Consider the following 26,798-nt stretch of genomic DNA (forward strand, 5'->3'; position numbering starts at 1 on the left):
TCAAACAAAAGAGAATCTGCGGATGCTGTAAATCCAAACAGCACTCAAAATGCTGCGGGAGCTCAGCAGGCCAGGCAGCATCTATGGAAAAGAGTACAACTGACGTTTCAGGCCTGCTGAAGTTCCTCCAGCATTTTGTGTGTGCCAATTTGATGTCATTCCCACTCTGACATATCATATCAGCCCATGGCCTATTCTTCTGCCACAATGAGTCCACACTGAAACTGTAAGGACAGCACCTCATTCCGTCTGGGTAGCCTCCATTCTGATGGCATGAATATTGATTTATTTTTTAAACTTCTGGTAATTTCTCCCTTACTCTTCTCTTTTTTGCCATTCCCATTCTATTTCCACTCTTGTGCTTGCTGTCTTGAGGCCAATTAGGGTGGGTAAATCTCCAGGGCCTGACAAGGTGTTCCCTTGACTTGTACAGAAATTGCATGGGCTCTCACCAAGGTATTTAAAACATCGTTAGCCACAGGTGAGGTGCTGGAAGTCTGGAGGATAGCTAGAGTTATTCTGTTGTTCAAGGAAGGCTCTAAGACCAGGTCAAAAAATTGTAAGCTGGTGAGCCTGACATCAGTAGTAGGTAAATTATTAGAAGGTATTCTAAGGGATTTCCAGTTTGGTTGCCGGCTGCCCGACCATGGTTTTCAGTCGGGTGCCGGATGCTCGGAGAGATTCGGTAGGGGGGGCGGGCACTCGGCTGGGGGTCATGGTCGAGTGGTCGGTGACTTGGGCCGGCTCCCCCACCGGACTTAGTCTGGTGAGGAGGGTATGAGGACACCCAGCAGGACTAAAAAAAACAAGACCTGACAAAGGGCGGATGAGCTCCTTGTGAGCCAACGACCATCTTCCATGGAAGAGATTAAAGCCTCATCACGTATCTATGAATTGTATGCTATGCATCTAGTTGGAAGCGATATGATGAACTTGGGCGCTGCACTGTGTGCCTGGGCCTGCCCAAGGCCTCCACCTAAGGAAGGGCCGCAGCTGGAAGCCAACATGGCCTCGGGCTAGAGTTCGGCGGGGGCGGTGGCGGGCGGTGCCAAGGCGGCCAGCGAGAACAAACTGGAGGAGAGGCTGTACTCGGTGCTGTCGCAAGATGGAAGAAGATGGAGGTGCATAGCCGCCAACCCCGGATTTGGGACGGCACCCACAGACTGACTGACCGACTGATTCTAAGGGAACAGACATATACGTGTTTGGATAGACAGGACTTGTAGGAATATTCATCTTGGCTTTGTGCATTGTAGGTCGTGTGTAGTTAATTTTATAGAATTTTTCGAGGAGATTATCAGGAAGGTTAATGAAGGAAAGGCAGTGGATGTTGTCTACATGGATGCCAGCAAGGTCTTTGACAAAGACCTGTATGGGAGGCTGGTCAAGGAGGTTCAATTGCTTGGTATTCAGGATAAGATAGTAAAGTGGATTCAACATTTGCTTCTTGAGGGAAGCCGGAGAGTAGTAGTAGATGAATGTCCCTGTGACTAGTGGTGTGCCATAGGGATCGGTGCTGGGTCCATTGTTTATAATTTACATCAACAATCTGGATGACGATGTAAAATGGATCAGCAATTTGATGCCAAGATTTGGGTGGGGGGGGGGAGTTGTAGTGGACTAGTAAGGAAGGCTATCAAAGCTTGGAAGAAGGATCTAGACCAGCTGGAAAAATGGGCTGTAAAATTGCAGCTATACTTGAATGCAGGCAAGTGTGAGGTAGGCAAACCAGAATAGGGCTTAGACAGTGAATGGTAGGGTGCAGAAGTGTGAGGTAGAACAGAGGGCTATGGGAATACAGATCCATAATTCCTTGAAAGTGGTGTCACAGTTGACAGAGTCATAAAGAGAGCTTTTGGTATGTTGGTCTTCAAATTCAAAGTACTGAGTGCAGGGGTTGGGATGTTTTGTTGAAGTTGTATAAGACATTGGTGAGGCTGAATTTTGAGTATTATGTATAGTTCTCACCTACCTGCAGGAATGACATAAATAAGATTGAAATAATAGAGAAAAATTACAATGATGTTACTGGGACTTGAGAATCTGTGTTATAGTGAGAGGTTGAATAGGTTAGGATTTTATTCCCTGGAGCATAGCAGAATGAGGGAAGATTTGATCGGGGTATTCAAAATTGAGGGGTATAGATTAGGTTAATCCAAGCAGGCTTTTCCGCTGAGGTTGGGTGAGGCTAGATCTAGAGTTCATAGTTAGGGATGAAAGGTAAAATATTTAAAGGAAACCCGAGGGGAACTTCTTCACTCTGGTGCGCATGTGGAACAAACTGCCAGCAGAAGTGCACGCGGGTTTGATTTTGACATTTAAGAGAAGTTTGGGTAAATACATGGACAAGAGAAATGTGGAGGGCTATGGCCCAGGGCAGGTTGATGGAGCTAGGCAGAATACCAGTTCGGCATGGATTATTGAGCCAAACGGCCTGTTTTGTGTTGAGATGCTCAATGACTCTCACCCCTTCTCACCTGCCCATCACTTTCCTCTGGTGCCCCTCCTTCCCCTTCTTCCATGGTCCACTGTCCTCTTCTATCAGATTACTTCTTCAGCCCTTTTATCACTTCTACCTATCACTTCCCTGTTTTTTACTTCACCCCTCCCCACACACCTACTGCATCTACTGTTTATTCCCCTCCATAGATGCTGTCTGACTTGCTGAGTTGCTTCAATACATTGTGTGATGCTCAAGATTTTCAGATCTTGTTTAACATTTCTAGTCTTCCGGCATCTTGCCAGAGGGTAGTGATGTTGCAAATATCTTGGCAAGGGTCTTGCAATTTATTATCTAGCTTCCCAAATGTTCTTGGGTATACCTCGCCTGGACCTGGAAATTTGTCTTTCTTCATACATCTTAATACATACAATACTTCTACTGTAATATGGACTAATCCCAAAACATCTCCATTAACATCGATAAATTCCCAGCTATTCACATCTTTCCTCAAAGTTCAAGGTACATTTATTATCAAAGTATGTATACAATACAGTCAGCCACTAAACAAAGAAACCCATTAAAAAACCATCAAACACCCAATGTGCAGAGAGAAAAATAAAACAAATTGTGCAAATAATAAAAGTAAGCAAATGGCATTCAGAATTGAAGTTCATGAAAGTGAGTCACAGACTTGAAGCCAGGCATCGCTGCAGCCAATTCAGTTGTTTTTTTTTCTTAATATACTGTTGAAACAAAAAAAAATATATTTATGACTCCATACATAGATTTCCTTCTTTGTCTGGGAGGCCCTATTCTCTCCTTAGTCATTCCTTTTTCCTTAATATACTTAATATTTAAAAAAAATCGTAAGAATCTCCTTAATTTTTTATGCCACAGCCATTTCATGCCCCTTTTGGTCCTCCTAATTTCCTTCTTGTATAGTCTAGCATCTGCTATATACCCCCAGTGATTCACTTGATCCCAGCTGTGCATATTTGACCCAAACTACCTAATTTTAATTGATCAGAATTACTGTATACATTGACATCCAGTGTTCCCAAATCCCAACAGCTTTGCCTTCAACTTTAATGGGAACATGTAGTCTTTGAACTTTTGCTATCTTACTTTTTAAAAACCTTCCACTTGCCAGAGATCTCTTTGCCCACAAGCAATCTAGCCCAATCAATCTTTGCAAGTAAAAATTCTTCTTGCCCAAGTTCAGAACTCATACAAGCAGACCAGTTCTGTCCCTTTCCACAACTACTTTAAAACTAATAGAGCTATGGTCACTGGTCCCAAAGTGTCTCCCTGCTGTGATCTCGGTCACATGCCTTTCCTTAAATCAAAGTTTTGCTTCCTTCCTGATAGAGCACCCTATCTACTGCATGTGGAAACTTCTTGAACCTATTGAAAAAATCCCACCACATCTAGAACTTCAACACTGACAATCCCAGTCAATGTTAGGAAATTAAAATGACAATCCTATTTTTCTTGCAACTCTCCCCAATCTACCTGCACATTTGTTCCTCTAATTCCCGAGAACTACTTGGGGACTTGCAGTACAATCTCAATAATGTGATTATCTCTTTCTTCTCAATTCCACCTATAAAGCTATCATTGTCATCACTATACATTAATGGTCCCTTAATCAAAAAAGTAAATCACCCTCCTCACCACCTATATCTTACCTAAAGCACTTGTCTCCTAGTGCTATAACCACTGTGCTCAATTTCTCTGACTTTTGTCTAATAAATACCAGAAAACGAGCCAACTAACTAGTGGGTTTGTTCAAGTACATTCTCTCACTGCTGCAATTGAAGATTCCCACCTGCTTCAACAGGGCGACAATCATACCAGAGCCCAAGAAGAGCAGAGTGAGTTGTCTCAATGACTATCGCCCAGTTGCACTCATATCTACTGTGATTTAAGTGCTTTGAGAAGTTGGTCATGGCCAGAATCAGCTCCTGCCTAAGCAAGAACTTGGACCTGCTGCAATTTAACTATTGCTACAATTAGTCTACAGTGGATGCAATCTCACTAGTTCTACGCTTTACCTTGGATCACCTGGAAAATAGCAATATCTACGTCTGGCAGCTGTTTATTGATTACAGTTCAGCATTCAACACAATCATACTTTCAGTTTTAATCAACAAGCTCCAAAACCTGGGCCTTACTATCTCCCCGTGTGGATCCTTGACTTCCTCACTGGGAGAACACGGTCAAAGCAGTTCAGAAATAGCATATCCTCCTCACTGACAATTAATATTGACGCATCTAAAGGATGCATGCTTAGCCCACTGCTCTGGTCTGCTCTGCGCCCACGATTGTGGCTAGGCACAGATCATATGCCATCTATGAATTTGCTGTTGACACAACTACTGGCAAAATTTCAGATGGTGACGAAGAGACATACAGGAGCAAGGTGGATCAGCTGGTTGAGTGTCCTTGTAAAGCGAAGAAGTCTGAGTTTGTCTTCTGTAAAATGATCATCTACAGTTTCATTTTTGTTTCATTTTTAAAAGTTCAGCATAATTTTCTAGAAGTATTTTAAGCACAATAAATGGCAAATGTCTTTGTTCCTTTACATAGTTTGTGTTTACTTTGATCTCATTCTAGGTGTTATTTGGAACAGCTGATGGGCAAGTGATAGTGATGGACTGCCATGGACGTATGCTAGCTCATGTACTACTCCATGAATCTGAGGGTATCTTGGGAATGTCTTGGAATTATCCCAGTTTCCTCGTGGAGGACAGTAGTGAGAGTGACACAGATTCTGATGACTATTCGCCACCACAAGGTATTTCCATGTCTACCGAAGTTAACACAGTGCAGGCTGGTAAGACCAGAAATAGTCTTCTGCTTGCTAAGTATTGTCCCTGAAATGATTATGCCTGGTTGCTTCAGCCAGTTAGTTGCTTTTGACCAGTGCTGAACTTTATTATACAGGTTTTTTTCCTAAACTGTTCATTTCTAGCAATAAAGCTAAGATTTTATAAGCAATTTATGTAATTAATATTGGAAACAAAAGCAGTAAGGGTGTTGTTTTTATGGAAATGTGTAAATCTTCAGATTTTCAGAACCCTTAGTCCACATCTGTGATAACTTTTAAGATTGTCAGTTATTCATTTGTGGAGGGGTGGTCTTTTGAAATGGATATTGAAACATTTTCCTTACTAAATGGGACAGATTATTATTGTGCTAAATGGGGAAAAATTCAGACCTCCATCATATCAAAACTGATATTTATCTCTGTCATTACAAAACTGGGCCAGCAGCATTAGAATTGGAATGCAACATGATCAGTAACCTCATGGCTCAGCATAGCTCCTGAATCCTTGTTCAGTGAGTGTTGAAGGGGATTACAGGATCAATGTCTGGGATACATAATTTTGAAATGCCAGCCTGAAGTTTCAACACGGTACTGCTTGGTAGAGAGCTAAGTAATTCAATGTCTAACAATCATCGAAGGTGGAGCATAGAATATTACAACACTTATACAAGCCTATTGGCCCATGATTTTGTACTGAACTTTTAACCTACTCGGACTAATATAGCCCTTTCCTCTTGCTTGACCTCCATTTTTCTATGATCTAGCTAAGAGTTTCTTAAATGCTTCTAATATATCTGCGTGTACCACCACTCCTGGCAGGGTGTTCCATGCAGTCACCTCTCTGTGTAAAGAATTTACCTCTAGCATACCCTTATAATTTCCTCCTATCATCTTAAAATTATGCTGCCTTGTATTAACCATTTAATTTCAAGCTTAATTGTCACTTAACCATACATGAATACCCATGAATACAGTCAAACAATTTATCAGGCAAGATTTCTCCTTAAGGAAACCATGCTGACTGTAGTCTTTTTTATCATCTGCCTCCAAGTACCCTGAAAGTTCATCCTTAATAACAGACTCCAACATCTTCCCAACCACTGAGGTCAAGCTAACTGGCCTATAATTTCATTTCTTCTGCCTCCCTCCCTTCTTGAAGAGTGGATGCAACTTTCCAGTCCTCTGGTATGATTCTGGAATTGAGTGATTCTTGAAAGATCATTGCTGATGCTTCTGCAATCTCTTCAGCGACCTCTTTCAGAACCTGGAAGTTTAGTCCATCTGGTGTAGGTGACTTGTTTACCTTCAGACCTTGCAGTTTCCCAAGTAATAGCAACTACACCCACTGCTGCCCCCTGACAATCTTGAAATTCTGACATACTGCTAGTGTCTTCCACAGTGAAGACTGGCGCAAAATACTTACTCAGGTCATAAGCCATTTCTTTGTCCCCCATTATTACCTCTTCAGCGTCGTTTTCCACTTTTGCATCTTCAGTCCACTCTCTAGCATTTTCTACTCTTGCCACTCTTTTACTCTTGGTGGAGGGAGCTTTTGGTTTCTCCTTTTATATAATTGGCTAGCTTCAAATTTCATCTTTTCTTTCTCATTTTTTTTTAGTTAGCTTCTGTTTATAAAAGCTTCCCAATCCTGTAACTTCCCAATAATTTTTACTATATTAAATGTACTCTCTTGCTTTTATGCTATCTGCCGTTAGCAGTCATGGTTTCCTCATCCTTCTTATCTTTGGGTTATATCTATCCTGCAACTTCCGAATTGCCCTCAGACATTCCGGCCATTGCTGTTCTGCTGTCATCCCTGATAGTGTCCCCTTCCAATCAACTTAGGCCAGCTCTTCTCTCATGCCTCTGTAATTCCCCTTACTCCATTATAATATGGATACATCAAACTTTATCTTTTCTCTCTCAAATTGAAGGGTGAATTTTATCATGTGATCACCAGTCCCTAAGGGTTCCTTAAGCTTCTTAATCAAATCTTGTTCATTACACAGCACCAATCCAGAATTGCCTTTCCTATAGAGGGCTCAGCCACAATCTGCTCTAAAAAGCCATCTCATAGGTATCCTTCAAATTTCTTCTCCTGGGATCTAGTACCAACCATGATTTTCCCAATCTACCTGTATACTGCAATCGCCTGTGACTATTGTAATATTGCCCCTATTACGTGTTTTTCTATATCCCTTCGTACTTTATATTCCACATCCTGGCTACTGTTCGGACCTGGATATAACTCCCATCTGGGACTTTTTACATTTGCAGTTTAACTCTACCCACAATGATTCTACATTTTCTGATCTTATATCTTCTGATCCTATGTCACCTCTTTCTAAGAATTTCACTTTTTATCAACAATGCTACCCCACCCACTCTGCTTATCTGCCTGTCCTTTCTATGCAAGATGTACACTTGGATATTAAACTCCCAATGATGGTCTTCTTTCAGCCACAATTCAGTGATGCCCACAACATATCTGCCAATCTCTAACTGCATTGCAGGATAATCTATTTGTTCCATATACTATGTGCATTCAAGTATAGCACTTTCAGTCCTGTATTCATCACCCTTTTTTGATTTTGCCCCATGTTACACTTGAACTCATGCCATTGACTCCATTTTTATCCTTTCATCTGCCTCTTCTTCCTCAGTCTCACTATACAGTGCACCGACTTGTATACCAAATACCCCATTCTTAGCTCTACCACTCCAGTTCCTATACCCCTGCCAAATTAATTTAAACCCTCCCCAACAGCTCTGCAAACCTACCCACAAGGATATTGGTCCCCTTTGGATTCAGGTGTAAAGCGTCCTTTTTGTACAGGTCATACTTTCCCCAGACAAGATCCCAATGGTCCAGAAATCTAAAACTCTGCCCCAAGCACCACACCCTCAGTCATTCTTTCACCTGTACTGACCAATCCTGTCCTGACTGACATGTGCCACTGGGAGTACTCCAGAGATTGCTACCTTGGAGGTCCTGCTCTTCAGTCTCCTCCCAGACTCCCAATGCTTACTGTGCAGGATCTCTTCCCATTTCTGCCTATGTCATTGGTGCCAATGAGCACTGAGACCTCAGGCTGCTTATTCTCCCCCTTGAGAATCTTCTGCAGCTGCTCTGAGACATTTGGGAGGGAACACTCCATCTTGGTGTCTCTTTTGTGGCCACAGAATGTCCTGTATGCCCCTCTTACTATCGAGTCTTCGATCACTATTGGTCTGCCTATTTATCCTTCTCTGCTGAGCCTCAGAGCCGGCCGCTGTGCCCTGAAAGTTCATCCTTCCAGCAATATCCAAAGGAGTAGTATACTTGTTGCCTTCACTCTGGCTGTGAACACTTCAGTAAATGTCTCATCTGTGAGGAATTCATCATCCCGGATGAATTCAGTTCCAGCTTCAGTTTCTTGACCTTTTCAGTCAGGAGCTAAAGTTGGGTGCACTTCCTGTGGATGTAGTCCTCAGGGAGACTGAGGTACCCTGAAATCCTGCATCTCACAGGAGGGGCATTCCACTGCCTAAACTACCATCCTGCCTACACTTCTTATACATCTAACTTCTCAGGCATAATTTCTTGCTTGCATCTGTTCTTATCCAAGTTTGTTGAGCCAAAGCCACTCTTAACACTGGCCCATTCCAACAATGACCGAGCTGCTTAACACTTCACTTCCTTTTATTGACTAAAAGATTCAGTCCGCCGAAAAGTTACAAAAGGCCCCAAGCTCTCTTCAAACTCACTAACGAACCAACCTCTCATGATGATTGCAATGCACCTTAAAGATCTGAAAGACCCTGAGATCTCTTTAAACCTCAAGCAGCCTCACCAACAAACGACTTCTCACGATGATTGTAGCCCACTGAATACTGAAGCAAAGTATTCATTCAGGACCTCTCCTACCTCCTCCAGCTCTAAAACCATTTCCTCCACTATCCCTGATCAGCCTAGCCCTCCCTCTGACCATCCTCCTCTTCCTCACATATATGTGTAAGACACCTTGGGGTTTTCTTTAATCCTACTTCGCAAAGGGTTCTCATGTCCTCTTCTATCTCTCGTAAGGCCATTCTTCAGCTCCTTCCTGACTACCCTGTAACTCTAGTACTTTGGTGATGGCCATTGAAGGATAAGTGTTGGTTGGTCCTTTGGAAACTTCTCTGTTCTTTACAGTGGCATGGGAGTTTGTTTTTACATACTCCTGAGACAGTGTATATAGTTGTGATTTAATGTGTCATTTGTTAAATAACTTACCTCCTGGTGAAGGTATGGTGGCTGAAATTTTTGCGCCCAGGTCTCTGGAGAGTGATCTATCATACCAATATCTGTGCCACAGTTAGCACATTAGAATCAAAATTCATAATTTGGATGAATTGACAATTTTTCACATAATTCTGAAGCACATTGCTGAAAAATGGCTGTGTTGCTGTACTTAATTTAAATACCTGGATCTATATTTTTATTTCATTTTGTTAATTTAATCAGCTGACTGAACTGGTCATGGTCTCAACTGGGCTATATGAAATGATTGCAGAAATAGTTCTTTAGAAATTAATGTGCTTTTAACTAGGCTGAGAATTTGTAAGTCTAGCAACGCACATAAAAAGTGCTGGTGAACGCAGCACGCCAGGCAGCATCTATAGGAAGAGGTACAGTCGACGTTTTGGGCCGAGACCCTTCGTCAGGACTAACTGAAAGAAGAGATAGTAAGAGATTTGAAAGGGGGAGGGGGAGATCCGAAATGATAGGAGAAGACAGGAGGGGGAGGGATGGAGCGAAGAGCTGGAAAGTTGATTGGCAAAAGGGATACGAGGCTGGAGAAGGGAGACGATCATGGGATGGGAGGACTAGGGAGAAAGAAAGGCGGAGGGGAGCCCAGAGGATGGGCAAGGAGTAGTAGTGAGAGGGACAGAGGGAGAAAAAAGAGAGAAAAAAAAAATAAATAAAGGATGGGTTACAAAGGGGAGGTGGGGCATTAACGGAAGTTAGAGAAATCAATGTTTATGCCATCAGGTTAGGAGGCTACTCAGACAGAATATAAGGTGTTGTTCCTCCAACCTGAGTGTGGCTTCATCTTTACAGTAGAGGAGGCCGTGGATAGACATGTCAGAATGGGAATGGGACGTGGAATTAAAATATGTGGCCACTGGGAAATCCTGCTTTCTCTGGCGGACAGAGCGTAGGTGTTCAGCAAAGCGGTCTCCCAGCCTGCGTCTGGTCTAGCCAATATATAGAAGTCCGCATCAGGAGCAACGGACGTAGTATATTGCCCCAGCTGACTCACAGGTGAAGTGTCTCCTCACCTGGAAGGACTGTCTGGGGCCCTAAATGGTGGTGAGGGAGGAAGTGTAAGGGCATGTGTAGCACTTGTTCCGCTTAGAAGGATAAGTGCTGGAGGGTGATCGGTGGGGAGGGATGGGGGGGGGACGAATGGACAAGGGAGTTGCGTAGGGAGCGAGCCCTGCGGAAAGCAGAAAGCGGGGGGAGGGAAAGATGTGCTTAGTGGTGGGATCCTGTTGGAGGTGGCGGAAGTTACGGAGAGTTATATGTTGGACCCGGAGGCTGGTGGAGTGGTAGGTGAGGACAAGGGGAACCCTTTTCCTAGTGGGGTGGTGGGAAGATGGGGTGAAAGCAGATGTGCGTGAAAATCTCGAATTTGTAAGCTTATTTGTTTTTCTTTGTTGTAGATGGTCCAGCATTATATCCCTTACCAATCCAAAACAGCAAGCCACTGCTGACTGTTAGCTTCACATCAGGGGATATCAGCATGATGAACAACTATGATGATTTGTCACCTACTGTTATCCGCTCGGATATGAAAGGTGAGAAATGCAGCTTAGGGAAAACGTGATGTGGTAGCTCAGTATTTTCATCAAATAGTATTTAATTATTTTGCCTTTGTGTAAGTGCACTTTGTAATGACAGATATCTAGCTTTGTACCTAAGATGATAAAATACTGTTTCCTGTTTCGAAACTGCAAGCACTTTCATGGCATAGTGCTCCTTTAATACTTTAAATCTGTGATGGATAAAAGAACAATTAAATATATCAAAATGATCTCTTCCTGTTTGGCATTCTCACCGGAATCAATTTCTCATGGGCATGTACAGCAATATTATTAAAAGCAAAATGGTTGTTGAAACAAATACTTTATACTCATTGGGAGTACAAAATTCATATGTTGTATTACAGTAAAATGAAATGGTAATTTGTGCCAGGTGACATGTTCCCAATAAGGAATGTGTTATTTAAATATTAAAATACAATTTATGGACATCTATGAAGAGGCTAACCATAGGTCATTTTCTTGTACCTCTCTCAGTAATCAATTGAAGAGCACTTAAGAGAAAATGAGCAGAGATGCTTCAACCACATTCTCCGGCTAGAGGAGTTGTACAATTAATAATGAAAGTAGTGGCAATGCACATAATTTAAGAGAAAAGTATTGACAGAAGAGATGAATACTGAAAACTGGGGATTTTGAGAGTCGCACAGCTGACTTGCGAGAAAAATGTTGTCTTATGACGACTGCTGGATTTGTATTTCAACACTGTTTATTTAATCACTGTTTCACTGAATTGCAGGGGATTAGCTATTGGTGAGTTTCAGGAAGAGGGAGACTTAGGGTTAGGATGTAGAATAAGATGTGGCCCAAGGATTAAATCTCTCATCTATTTGTTTATACATCTGACTTGGACATCAGTAATCCACGCTCCATGCCAGTACATAACTGGGTAGAGAAAATAATTCTCTGAGCTCAGAGCTCATATTGCAGGTCATCAGCTTTATGCCTGTGTTCCTTGAGCAGCCAGCACTTGCTACAGATGTGCTTACCAGGAACCACAATAGGAGTCAACAGCTCCCGCATCATACAGCGGCAGCATATCATCTGATCCCTGTTTTTGTTGTAATTTAGTATCTGTAAAACCCATACTAGATAAGTGAACAGCAATTACCTGTTCTTAATTGCTACTCACCTGAGCCTCCTTGCCAAAGCCTTTTTGATTCAAAGGATTAGATCTTCAATTTCTATTGGCCACTCTCACATGGCCAACTCAAAATGGCATTGCTTGTTCTCACGGAAACCTGTTGAGCCAAAGTCTCAGTTCTCCACTCTAACTCCGTCCACTTCAGCAATGGCCACACTGCTTAAACCTCACTTTTTTCCATTGGCGCAAGTAAAATTCACACGCAGCCAGACTTGCTGCTTTTAATAGTTCAGACTCTCAACACATCAGGGAGCATCTGTATGAATAAAAAAGAGCTTGTATCTAAGGCCAATGGTCTTTATTTAGAACTGGGAAAATTTAGAATGGAAATTTAGTTAAATAGTTAAGAGAAGAGGGGCAGAGTGGAGAGAAAGGAAGGTGTATGATAGTCTGAGGAGTGGTGAGCTTTGATACATGTGATGGTGTTGCTGTTTGGCTGGTTGAAACTAGTAATTAAAAGATATATGTGCTGGCATTGGAGAGGGTCTGGAGGACGTTCGAGAGAATGACTCCGGGAATGAAAACATTGATGTATGAGGACTGTTTCATGACTGTGTTTGATGAAGGATCTCAGCCCAAAACATCAACTGTTTATTCCTGTACATAGATGCTGACTGACGTGCTGAATCCCTCCATCATTTTGTGTGTTGTACTCCAAATCAGACAGCATCCTTGTGAATCTCCTCTGCACCTTCTCCAAAGCTTCTATGTACTTCTATACATGAACACAATACTCTAAATGTGGCCTCCCTAACCAGAGTTAGAAATTGTAACTTCCTGGCTCTTGAATTCAGTGCCTCAACTAATGAAGGCATGCATGCCATACACCCCCTTTACAGCCCTGTCAACCTGTGCGGCCACTTTTAGAGAGCCATGTACCTTGATCACAAGGTCCATCAGCGCTTTTAAGGATCCTGCCCATAACCTTGTTGTCTGTTTATGTTTGATTTCCCAAAGTACAGCACCTCTCACTTGCCTGGATTAAACTCCACCTGGCATTTCTCCACCCAAGTCTGCATCTGATCCATATCCCACTGTATCATTTGAAATCTTTTATGGAATCTACAGTGCTACCAATCATGTGACCTGCAAACTTGCCCACCTACAATATTTTCATTATAACAAGCAACAGAGGTCCTAATACAGATCCCTACAGAACACCACTAGTCACAGATCTCCATGCAGAATAAGACCCATTTATCAGTACCCTCTGCCTTCTATGTACAAGCCAGTTTTGCATCTCTTCAGCCAAGTCACCATGGGTTCCATGCATCTTATTTTTGTGGATGAGCCGACCATGTGGAACTTAGTTGAATGTCTTACTAAAATCCATGTATACATCTACTGCTCTCCCTTTCAGAATCACCTTCGATACCACCTCAACACAATTCAGTCAGATTAGTCAGAAAAGTCCTGCCCTCTACAGTCATTCTGACCATCTCTAATTAGGTTATACTTCTCCAAATGCTCATAAATCCTATCTCCAAGAATCCTCTCCAAAAGCCTCCCTACCATTGATGGTGAGACTCAACAGTCTGTAATTTCCAGGATTATCTCTGCTTCTCTTCTTGAACAAAGGTGTAACATTAGCTACCTGCTGGACCTCTAGCGCCACACCTGCGGCTAGTGAAGATACAAAGATCTTGGTCAAGGCCCAGCAATCTCATCTCTTGCCTCTCGATGACCATCACGTCCTGGGGACTTATCCACCTTAATGTTTTTCAAGAAATATAACCTTTATCTTTCCTAATGTCAAAATGTCCCAGCACCTTAGCATGCTTCACTCTGATCTCACTATCCTTTGCAGCGATATTTACCGAGAAGGATGCAAACATTCAGGGTGTCGCCCACATCCTCTGATTTAAGCACGTTCCCTCTTCTACACTTGAATGGTTCTACCCTCTCCCTAGTTATTCTTTTGCCCTAATTATGTGTAGGATGCCTTGGGATCCTCTTTAATCCTATTCACCATGGACTTTTCATGGCCTCTTCCAGTTCTCCTAAGTATTTTCTTGAGTTCCCTGATAGCTCAAGCATGTATTCAGTTCTAGCTTCCAAAGCCTTGCATATGCCTCCTGCTTTTTCTTGGCTAAATTAACTACCTCTTGTTGGCTGGCTTATTCCCTAGTAGAAGATCCTAGTAGAATAACCTTCCCTCTGGGTTGACTAGCCGTATACTGCTTGAAGAAATTGTCTTCAACACACCTAATAAATTCTGCCCTGTCTAAACTTCTTGCTCTGAGGAGGACCCGGTGTATATTAGGAAATTTGAGTCCCTAAAGACGGCAATCCTGTTGTTTCTACACCTTTCCACAATCTGCTTGCATGTCTGCTCCTCATCCCTTTTGGCTATTTAGGGGTCTATAGAAAAAGCTCGTCAGTGTGGTGGGATCTTTCTTATTTTTATATTGATTCAGTCAATGAGCTCTCCATTTCTTCCCCTCTGAGTGCCTCTGTGATATTGTCCTTGACTAGTAATGCAATCCTCTACCCCCTTTAACCCCCTCCCCATTTATTAACATCAAAATCCCAGAACATTAAGCAACCGTCTCTCAACCACGTCTCTGTAATTGCCGCAACATTATAGTTCCATGCTTCAAGTTCATCACCATTATTCCATTATTCCTAATACTTCTTACACTGAAGCGAACACATCTCAATTCATCTGTCATGTTGTTTGTATCCCCCAGCTCCAGGCAATCCTTACTTACAGTTTTGCTGCTCACTACTTCTAATTTAGCTTCAATCCTTTCATTCTGTGCCTGATAGTCTGCTTCCCATCCCTCTGTCAATCTAGCTTAAACTCTCCTGGGTAGCAGCAGTGAGCCTCCCTGCCAATATTTTCAGTTAAGATGTAACCTGCTCCTCAGCTACACATTCACCTGAACTAACTTCCTATTTCTACCCTTGCTAGCTCAAGGCTTTAGAGGTAATCCAAAGTTTACTATCCTTGGTCCTGCTCTTTAAGTTCTTTCCCTAACTCCCTATAATCACTGTGCAGAACCTCATCCCTTTTACTATCCACATTGTTGGTACCAATGAACTTGAGCTGCACCCCTCTCCCCCCCCCCACCCCCCGAGAGTGTTCTGCAGCTGATCTGATGCACTCCTGATCCTGACACTCAGGAGTCAACACATCATCCTGGTATCTCTTTTATGGTTATAGAATCTTCCATCTGCCATCACCGTCACTCTGCCTGATGTCTCCCTCACCTGCTGACCCACAGGACCAGTCTTGGTACCCCTGATCTGGCTGCTGCTGCTTTGTGCAGAAATGTCATAGCCCAGAAGCGTTGGAAGAGGTAGAGTTGTTGCTGAGAGGATGTATCAAAGGAGACTCTGCACTGCCGGTCTATTGTCCTTGCCTGTCCTGGCAGTCACCCACCTTCCTGCTGTATGCACCCAAGAAGTGACAACCTCACTGAAATTCAGATCTATAATATTCTCAGCATCCCGTAAGGTACTCGGTATGTCCACCTCCAGTTCTTAATGTATCTCCTGCAGTTTCTCATTCTCTGTTAAATGGTGCCTTTTGTGTTCTCAGGATGCCTCAAGGCATTTCACATATTAATAATGGCCTTTGGAAGTACAGCCATTTCCATTTTTAAACAACCATCTGCAACAGCTCCGATATTGCAAAAATATCTCAGGACCGACAATGATTTTGTTTTATAAGTAATAGCTTGATTATTTTTTTCCATCTTATGGGTATACTCCTATTTATAATATATACCCAGACTTCAGGTTCATTTTTCAACATAGAAATGGTATTAAAAAAACCTAACCCTTCTGTGGACAGTGTTGCCTCCTCAGAGGTAGACACCTGGATTCAATCTTGACATCAGCTGCTGTCTGAGTTGGGATTGCACACTTTTTGTGTCTGCATGGGTCTCTTCCCAAGTTCTAAATATGCACAGGTTGTTTGGTTAATTTCCCTTTGTGTAAGTGAGTGGTAGAATCTGGGGGAGTTGATGAGAATTTGGTAATATTTATTTAAATGATATTAATATATGCTTAGTCTAAATGGATGGTTGATGACTGCTCACAGAGGACTGAAAGGCTTGTTTCCATTTTCTGAGTCCATTAAGTAATTCTTTTGAGGACTGTTACAATTTTGTGTACTGCTTTTACAGACCACATTGACTCTTGCAGTATTGTCAGTAAGTAACCTATCCCTCAACGTCAGCAAGACGAAGGAATTGGTTGTTGACTTCAGAAGGAGTAGCGGACCTCATGACCCAATTTACATCGGTGGTGCGCAAGTAGAACAGGTCAAAAGCTTTAAGTTCCTCGGGGTCAATATCACAAATGACTTGACTTGGTCCAACCAAGCAGAGTTCACTGCCAAGAAGGCCCACCAGCGCCTTTACTTCCTGAGAAAACTAAAGAAATTTGGCCTGTCCCCTGAAACCCTCACTAATTTTTATAGATGCACTGTAGAAAGCATTCTTCTAGGGTGCATCACAACCTGGTATGGAAGTTGTCCTGTCCAAGACCGAAAGAAGCTGCAGAAGATCGTGAACACGGCACAGCACATGTATAACCAATCTTCCGTCCTTGGACTCAGCTTACACCGCACGCTGTCGGAGCAGTGCTGCTGGGATAATCAAGGACACGACCCATCCAGCCAACTTTCGTCCCTCTTCCCTCCAGGAGAAGGCTCAAGAGCTTGAAGACTCGTACGGCCAGATTTGGGAACAGCTTCTTTCCAACTGTGATAAGATTGCTGAACGAATCCTGATCCGGATCTGGGCCGAACCCTCCAAATATCCGAACCTGCCTCTCGGTTTTTTTGCACCACCTTACTTTCCATTTTTCTATTTTGCATTTATGATTTATAATTTTTTTTAAATGTTTACTAATTTTTACTATTTAATATTTGTAATCCAGTGAGTGGGAAGCGCAGAATCAAATATCACTGTGATGATTGTATGCTCTAGTATCAATTGTTTGGCGACAATAAAGTATAAAGTATAGAGTATGAAGTATAAAGTATTTGGCTTAATATAGTTTTGTGTCTGCTCATTATTCTAGATGTGGTGGTACAGTGGAGCACCCAGGGAGACCTGCTTGCTGTCGCAGGCATGGAAAGACAGAGTCAATCTTATGAACCGGGCAGTGTTTCAGTCGTGAAAAATGCTGCTGTTAAATTCTTTAATAACCATGGAGAACATATTTACACACTGGAAAGTCCCACCCAGGTATATAAATCTATACAACTTGTTGTCTTGCATCATTAATTGTTAACTATATGAAAACATTATCTTTTTTTCAGTTTTACAGCTCAGGAATAATTTAGTTCAGATTATTATGTTTACTTTACAAAATAGCCTATGACCTATAAAATGCCAGGATGCTTGTTTCTGGAACAAATAAATAAATCAAAAAGACAAGCAGATAGGCTTGTCTCTGTTGGTAAGAAATGAAATCAAATCATTAGAAAGAGGTGACATAGGTTTGGAGGGTGTCGAATCGTTGTGGGTAGAGCTAAGGAACTGCAAGAGTAAAAAGACCCTGATGGGAGTTATACACAAACAAGTAAGGATGTGGTCGGCAACTTACAACGGGAGATAGAAAATGCATGCCAAAACGGCAATGTTACAATAGTCATGGGGATTTCAATATCAAAGTTCAAAGTAAAATTTATTATCAGGGCACATTCTTGTCATCACATGCAACCCTGAAATTCTTTTTCCTGCAAGCATACTCAGCAAACCTATAGAACAGTAACTGTAAACAGGATCAATGAAAGAGCAAGAACAACCAACTGTGCAAATTCAAATATAAATAAATAGCAATAAATAATGAGAACATGAAATAACAAGATAAAGAGTCCTTAAAGTGAGATCATTGGTTGTGGGAACACCAGAAATAGAACAAGTGTGGTTGTCCTCTTTTGTTCAGGAGCCTGATGGTTGAATGGTGGTAATTGTTCTTGAACCTGGTTGTGAGAGTCCTTGGGCTCTTGTACGTTCTACCTGATAGCACCAGCGAGAAAAGAGAATGGCTTGGGGTGAGGGTCTTTGATGGTAGACGCTGCTTTTCTATAACAACATTTCATGTAGATGTACTCAATGGTTGGAAGGGCTTTATCTATGATGTACTCCCTATCCTCGTTATATGCGGGGGATACATTCCTCGAAGTTGACGCATAATTTAAAGCCCTCTGGAAGCCCTCTGGAACACACGCATAATTTAAATAGAGAAAATAGGGGTGTGTTCCAGAGGGCTTCCTAAATATGTTTTATCTGTAATTTATTCACATTTTCATACGAATACAACACAAAAGCAGTACTACACGACAACATTTGTATTATATTTCATCAATTTAAGGTAATATTCAATGTAATAAATCATAAAAAGTTAACATCTGAGGGTGTACAGTACTCACCAACAGTGGCATGTGTGTTTGCTCCGGGAGATAAGTGGTTGTTGTGGTGTCGGGCGGTTGTGGTCGTCAGGATCATATATCAAGCACAGCAAGGGGTGGAGGAAGACTCACAGAACTCTTAGATCTGCCGGCAGCAGAAGGTGTTACCGATTTGAATCAAGTGGTAAGGGTTGTTTGCTTGGCAGCATTTTGTTTTAAATTTGCTTGTAGGGAAGAAGAGTTGATGGCAGGGAACGACTGAAATGCTGACTCTGTTCTAAACTTGGGTCCATGTCCATTGCCATTTGTGCCAAGTGTTCTGACTTTCACCATTCCCTCACCGTTGGTAAACTCCCAGGATTTTCAAAATCGTCTGTTGCTTGCAGCATCTGAGATATAGTTCGCGGTAAAAAAAAATACGTGCACCTTGGATTATACCTTGGTCGAGTGGTTGAATCAGTGATGCTGTGTTAAGCGGTAGGAAACGCACTGTTATGTTAGGATGAATGCTGTCCAAATGTTTAGGATGGGCTGGCGCATTGTCAAGCGACAAAAGAACTTTAAAGGTAAGATTCTGTTCCCGGCAGTAGCGTCCCAGAGCTGTGTTACCTTCAGCTGATGCCGCGCTGTTTATAATTTCCAACTTTTTTTCAAGTGTTAAAGCGGTTCTCTGCCGCTCGGCTGACGGCCCAGGACATGACATCAGATGCTTAGGAGGCATAGTTAAGTATTTCAAGTGCAAAATCACTGCACCATAGGTAAAACCAACAGAAGTTTTAAGATCGTGCATCCACACCTTGCTAAAACCAATGCGAGAGTGGTGGGAGTGAAATTGTGAGGCACGCGCACCTGACTTGTATTGGCAGGAAGCGGTGCTCCTCACATAACTGTGAGTTTTGGATGCATATAACGAGACGTTGGTAAAATAGGTTCCTCGCGTAACTGTGAATCTGCATTGTCTGAAGGCGCATATAACGAGGATAGGGTGTACTGGCTGAATCCACTACCTTTTGTAGGAATTTCCGCTCAAAGGCTTCGGTGTCCCTGTATGCTAGGCTGTAATGCAGCCAGTAAATACACCTTCCACCACACAACTTTAAGGTTTGTTAAGGTTTTTGATGGCATACTGAATCTCTGCCAACTCCTAAGGAAGCAGAGGCGCTGTCGTGCTTTCTTTGCAATTGCATTTATATAATGGGTCCAGGACAGGTCCTCTGAGGTAATGACACCCAGGAATTTAAAGTTATTGACCCTCTCCGCCTCTGATCCTCCAACGAGTACTGCCTCATGGACCCCTGTTTTCCCTTTTCTGAAATCTATGATCAGTTTCTTGGTCTTGTTGACATTGAGAGAGGTTGTTGTATTTTGCAACATAGCCAAATTTTTATTCTCCCTTCTGTATGCTGATTCACCACCACCTTTGGTACAGCCCACAATACTGGTGTCATCAGCAAACTTGAATATGGCATTAAAGCTGTGCTTAGCTGTACAGTCATTGGTGTAAAGTGAGCGAAGCAGCCCACATCCCTCTGGTGCACCTGTGCTGATGGAGATTGTGCAGGAGATGTTTTTGGTACTCCAAACTGACTGGGGTCTGCAAGTGAGGAAATCTAGGGTCCAATTGCACAAGGGGATATTGAGATAGATTGGGAAAATCGAGTTGGCACTGAATCCCAAAAGGGGGACTTTCTAGAATGCCTGTGAGATGGCTTTTTAGAGCAGCTTGTGGTTGAACCCACTAAGGGATGAGCTGTTTTGGATTGGGTATTCAGTATTCTGGATTAGAGAGCTTAAGGTAAAGGACTCCTCAAGGGCAAGTGATCATAATATGACAGAATTCACCCTGCAATTTGAGAAGGAGAAGCTAAAGCCTGATATATCAGTATTGCAGTGGACTGAAGGAAATTACAGAGGCATAGGGAGGTGTTGCCCAGAATTGATTGGAAAAGAACACTGGCAGGGATGATGGCAGAGCAACAATGGCTGGAATTCCTGGAACCAATTCAGAAGGCACAGGATATGTACAAAGAGGGACGTACTTTAGAAGTATTCTAAAGGCAAGATGACACAACCATGACTAACAAAGGAAGTCAAAGCCAAGGGGAGGGCATATAATAGAACAAAAAATAGTGGGAAGTTAGAGAATTGGGAAGCTTTAAAAAACCAACAGAAGATAACTAAAATGTGATTATGAAGGAAAAGATGGAACACAAAAGTAAGCTAGCCAGTAATATTAAAGAGGTTACCAAAAATTTCTAAAGATACATGAAGTTTAAAAGCGAGAGTGGATATCGGACCGCTGGAAAATGAAGCTGGAGAGGTAGTAATAGAAACATAGAAACATAGAAAATAGGTACAGGAGTAGGCCATTCGGCCCTTCGAGCCTGCACCGCCATTTATTATGATGATGGCTGATCATCCAACTCAGAACCCTGCCCCAGTCTTCTCTCCATACCCCTGAACCCTTTAGCCACAAGGGCCATATCTAACTCCCTCTTAAATATAGCCAATGAACTGGCCTCAACTGTTTCCTGTGGCAGAGAATTCCACAGATTCACCACTCTCTGTGTGAAGAAGTTTTTCCTAATCTCGGTCCTAAAAGGCTTCCCCTTTATTCTCAAACTGTGACCCCTTGTTCTGGACTTCCCCAACATCGGGAACAATCTTCCTGCATCTAGCCTGTCCAATCCCTTTAGGATTTTATACGTTTCAATCAGATCCCCCCTCAATCTTCTAAATTCCAACGAGTACAAGCCCAGTTCATCCAGTCTTTCTTCATATGAAGGAAATGGCAGACGAACTGAAAAAGTATCTTGCATAAGTCTTCACTGTGGAAGACCCTAGAAGTTTACTGCATTTCAAGAGGGTTGGGTCTGAAGTGTGTGAGTGTGCCATTATTAGGGAGCAGGTTCTTGGGAAACTGAGAAGTCTGAGGGTAGATAAGTCACCTGGATCAGGTGGTGTACATCCCAGGCTTCTGAAAGTAGTGGCTGAAGGGATTGTAGAGGTATTAGGAATGATCTTTCAAGAATCACTAGATTCTGAAATGGTTCCGGAAGACTGGAAAATTGCAAATGTCACTCCACTCTTCAAGAAGGGAGATGGCAGAAGAAAAGTAATTATAGGCCAGTTAGCGTGACCTCAATGAGGGGAGACTAATCGAACATTGAAAGGCCTCAATAGAGTGGATGTGGAGAGGATGTTTCCTATAGTGGGAGAGTCTAGGACCAGAGATCACAGCCTCAGAATAGAGGAGAATGGAGATGAGGAAGAATTTCTTTTGCCAGAGTGTGGTGAATCTTGGTTGGTTTGGAAATAAAGAGGTACAGGGAGAAGGCAGGAGATTGGGGCTGTGAGGGAAAAATGGATCAGCCATGATGAAATGGCGGAGCAGACTCCATGGGCCAAATAGCCTAATTCTGCTCCTATATCTTGTGGTCTAATTTCCGGCTCTGGAAATCAGAAGGCTGGAGGTATGAGAACTGAATGTAACTGTAATGTGATTGCACAGTCTATATTGAGTCTCCCCATGTTGAAAAGACATCATTGAACTGAAAGAAGTGCAAATACAGTGCCTATCTCTACAAAGTGACCTAAATTAATTACCAATATATAATACAAAGTAATTGATTGCATAAGTATTCACCCCCCCCCCCTTTAATATGACAGACCAAATCTTAACTGGTGCAGGCAATTGGTTTTAGAAGTCACAAAATTAGTTAAATAGAGATTACTCGTGTGCAATCAAGGTGCTTTAATTAATTGCAGTAAAACTACACCTATATCTGGAAGGTCCAACTGCTGGTCAGTCAATATCCTGGCAAAAACTACACCATGAAGACAAAAGAACACTGCAAGCAACACTGCGAAAAGGTTATTGAAAAGCAGAAGCCAGGAGATGGATACAAGAAAATCTCTAAGACACTGAATATCCCACGGAGTTACAGTTAAGTCAATCCATCAAGAAATGGGAAGAATATAGCACAGCTATAATTCTAACTAGAGCAGGCCAACATCAAAAACTGAGTGACCGTGCACGAAGGGGACGAGTGAGGGAGGCCACCAAGAGACCTATGCCAACTCTGGAAGAGTTACAAGCTTCAGTAGCTGAGATGGGAGAGGCTGTGCATACAACTGTTGCCTGGGTGCTTCACCAATAGCAGCTTTATGGGAGAGTGGCAAAGAGAAAGCCACTGGTGAAGAAATCTCATGAAATCTTGGCTAGAATTTGCCAGAAGGCATGTAGGAGAGGCTGAAGTCAGCTGGAAGAAAGCTCCATGGTCTGATGAAACCAAAATTGAGCTTTTTTGACCATCAGGCTAAACACCGCACATCATCAGAAACTCACCATCTCTACCATGAAGCATGGTGGTGGCTGCATCATGCTGTGTGGATGCTTCACTGCAGCAGGCCCTGGAAGGCTTGTGAAGGTAGAGGGTAAAATGAATGCAGCAAAATACAGGGAAATCCTGGAGGAAAACCTGATACAGTCTGCAAGAGAACTGCAATTTGGGACAAGATTTGCTTTCCAGCAAGACAATGAGCCCAATCATAGACTCTAGAGCCTACACAGGAATGGCTTAAAGACAACACAGATAATATGCTGGAGGGGCCAAGTAAGAGCCCAGACCTCAATCCAACTGAGAATTTGTAGCTGGTTTTGAAAAGGGCTGTTTACTCCCCATGCAGTCTGACAGCTTGAGCAGTTTTGTGAAGAAAACAATGGGGAAAAATTGCTGTGTCAAAATGTGCAAAGCTGCTAGAGATCTATCCACACAGACTCAAGGCTGTAATTGCTACCAAAGGTGCATCTACTAAAACTGACTTGAAAGGGTGAGTATGCACTCAAATATTTTGTGTATAATAATTGTTGTAAATTTAGACCAATTTGTGTTTTCACTTTGACACAAAAGGGTCTTTTGGTTGATCAGTGCCAAAAGAGCCAAAATAAATTCACTATGATGCAATGTTGCAAAACAATGAAACATGAAAATTTCCAAGGGAGTGGTTGAATACTACTTATGGCACTGTAAATCACTGCTTCATCCACAAAGTCTGTTTGTTAACCTTTGGGATGGGAGAGAAGTAAAAGGGCAGGTATGATGTATCAGGCAAAGATTAAGTCTCTGAGTTTTTTTTTGTAAATATGGAAAGTTATACTTGTTTTTGTATATGTAATGAAGAACTGACCTGTGTAAATATGGCTACACACACAATGTTGGAGAAACTTACTAGGTGTGGAAATGAATAGTTTAATCAATGGAAATGAATAAACTGTCGACGTTTCAGCCTCATGAAATGTCAACATGGATACTGCCTGACCTACTGAGTTTCTCCGGCATTTTGTGTATTGTCACTCTGGATTTCCAGCATCTACAGAATCTCTTGTATAAATATGGCTGGTAAATATGTGCAATAAGGAGAAGCATCATAAAACATTAATCTGCTGTCTTTTGGCAGAAGGAGTAAAGTTCTGTAAATGACATGTTTAATGTGAAAGGTCAGAATTTCCTTGAGGATGCTATTCATGCAGAATCTGAATCTGCGGATGCAGAATGCAAAACAGCAAAGACAATGCAGTCACTTGGTTTTATCCTAATCGTTTCCATAAGACCATAAGACATAGGAGCAGAATTAGGCCATCTGGCCCATTGAGTCTGCTCTGCCATTCAATCATGGCTGATCCTTTTTTTTTTCCTCTCCTTCTCAACCCTAGTTCTCGGCCTTCACCCCGTAACCTTTGATGCCATGTCCATTCAAGAACCTATCAATCTCTGCCTTAAATATACCCAACAACCTGGCCTCCACAGCTGCATGTGGCAACATATTCCACAAGTTCACCACCCTTTGGGTAAAGAAATTTTTCTACGTCTCTGTTTTGAAAGGGTGCTTGTCTATCCTGAGACTGTGCTGTCTTGTCGTAGACTCTCCCACCATGGGAAACCTCCTTTCCACATCTACTCTGTCTAGGCCTTTTAACATTCGAAAGGTTTCAGTGAGATCCCCCTTATCCTTCTGAATTCCAGCGAGTACAGACCCAGAGCCATCAAACGTTCCTTGTATGATAACCCTTTCATTCCTGAAATCATCCTTGTGAACCTCCTCTGGACCCTCTTGAATGCCAGCACATCTTTTCTAAGATGAGCCCAAAACTGTTCACAATACTCAAGGTGAGGCCTCACCAGTGCCTTATAAAGCCTGGGCATCGCATCCTTGCTCTTGTATTCTAGACCTCTTGAAATTTGCCTTCCTCACCACCAACTCAACCTGCAAGTTAACCTTTAGCGTGTTCTGCCCAAGGACTCCCAAGTTCCTTTGAATCTCAGATTTTTGGATCTTCTACCTGTTTAAAAAATAGTCCACAAATTTATTTCTCCTACCTAAGTGTATGACCATGAATTTTCCAACATTGTATTTCATTTGCCACTTTCTTGCCCATTCTCCTAATCTGTCCAAGTCCTTTTGCATCCTACCTGTTTCCTCAACACTACCTGCCCCTCCATCAATCTTCGTATCATCTGCAAACTTGGCAACAAAACCATCTATTCCATCATCTAAATCATTTATATACAGCATAAAAAGAAGTGGTCCCAACACCAACCCCTGCGGAACACCACTAGTCACTGGCAGCCTACCAGAAAAAGATCTTTTTATTCCCACTCGTTGCCTCCTACCAATCAGCCAATCCCGAACCATGCCAACAACTTTCCTGTGACGCCATGGGCTATTAACTTGGTAATGTGTGGCACCTTGTCAAAAGCCTTCTGAAAGTCCAAATATGCAATATCCACTGCATCCCCTTTATCGATCCTACTTGTACTCTCCTCAAAGAATTCCAGCAAGTTCCTCAGGCAGGATTTTCCCTGAAGGAAACCATGCTGACTTTGTACTATCTTGTCCTCTGTCACCAAGTACTCCATCACCTCATCCTTAACAATTGACTCTAACATATTCCCAACCATTGAGGTCATGGTAACTAGTCTATAATTTCCTTTCTGCTGCCTTCCTCCTTTCTTAAAGAGTGGAATGACATTTGCAATTTTCCAGTCCTCTGGCACCATGGCAGAGTCCAGTGATTTTTGAAAGATCATTTCTAATGCCACCATAATCTCTAATGCTACCTCTTTCAGAACTCTAGGGTAGTAGTCCCCAACCACTGGGCCACAAAGCATATGCTACCAGGCCGTGAGGAAATTATATGATTTGGCGATATAAAAAACGATATGAGTCAGCTGCACCTTTCCTCATTCCCTGTTAAGCACTGTTGGACTTGAACACCCCCCCCCCGCCCCCCCCCCCCCCCGGGCCGGTCTACAAGAATATTGTCAATATTAAACCGGTCCACGGTGCAAAAAAGGTTGGGGACCCCTGCCCTAGGGGTCATCTGGTCCAGGTGACTTACGTACCTTTAGGTCTTTCAGTTTTTTCAGCACCTTCTCTCTTGTAATAGTAACTGCACCTACTTCTCTTCCTTCACACACTACAATATCAGTCGTACTGCTAGTGTCTTCCACAGTGAAGACTGATGCAAAATACTCATTTTGTTCATCAGCCATCTCCTGTCCCCCAGTATTATTCTGCCTCATTCCTATATCTACTCTCATTTCTCTTATTTTTAACATACTTGCAAAAGCCTTTACTATCCACTTTGTTAATATTTGCTAGCTTGATTTCATATTTCATCTTTTCCCTTCCAATGATATTTTCTTGCTCTCTGTACCTTTTTTTTAAAACTGCCCAATCCTCTGTCTTCCTACTAATTTTTGCTTTGTTGTATGCCCTTTCTTTTGCTTTTACAATAACGTTGACTTCCCTTGTCAGACATGGTTGTACTATTTTACCATTTGAGTATTTCTTCATTTTTGGAATATATATGTCCTGCACCTTCCTCATTTTCACTAGAAACGCACGTCATTGCGGCTCTGCTAATATCCCTGCCAGCAGCACCTTCCAATTTACTTTGGCCAACTCCTCTCTCATACCACTGTAATTTCCTTTACTCCACTGAAATGCTGCTATGTCAGACAACACACATAAAAGTTGCTGGTGAATGCAGCAGGCTAGGCAGCATCTCTAGGAAGAGGTGCAGTCGACGTTTCAGGCCGAGACCCTTCATCAGGACTAACTTCCTAACAAAGGGTCTCGGCCTGAAACGTCGACTGCA

At 42.4% G+C, this 26,798-nt stretch overlaps 1 protein-coding gene across 1 annotated transcript in view; it reads left to right on the top strand.

Annotated features, from left to right (window-relative positions):
- The window catches only part of tulp4a (TUB like protein 4a), a 175,956-nt gene that overhangs the window by 79,965 nt on the left and 69,193 nt on the right, over window positions 1-26,798 (top strand). The window contains exons 4-6 of the mRNA XM_072265924.1: window positions 5,060-5,240; window positions 10,962-11,096; window positions 17,299-17,465. Of these exons, the coding sequence (XP_072122025.1) occupies window positions 5,060-5,240; window positions 10,962-11,096; window positions 17,299-17,465 (483 nt within the window). The remainder of the gene's footprint in view (window positions 1-5,059; window positions 5,241-10,961; window positions 11,097-17,298; window positions 17,466-26,798) is intronic.

Source organism: Mobula birostris, chromosome 8 (genome assembly GCF_030028105.1).
Source record: "Mobula birostris isolate sMobBir1 chromosome 8, sMobBir1.hap1, whole genome shotgun sequence".
Taxonomy (NCBI): domain Eukaryota; kingdom Metazoa; phylum Chordata; class Chondrichthyes; order Myliobatiformes; family Myliobatidae; genus Mobula; species Mobula birostris.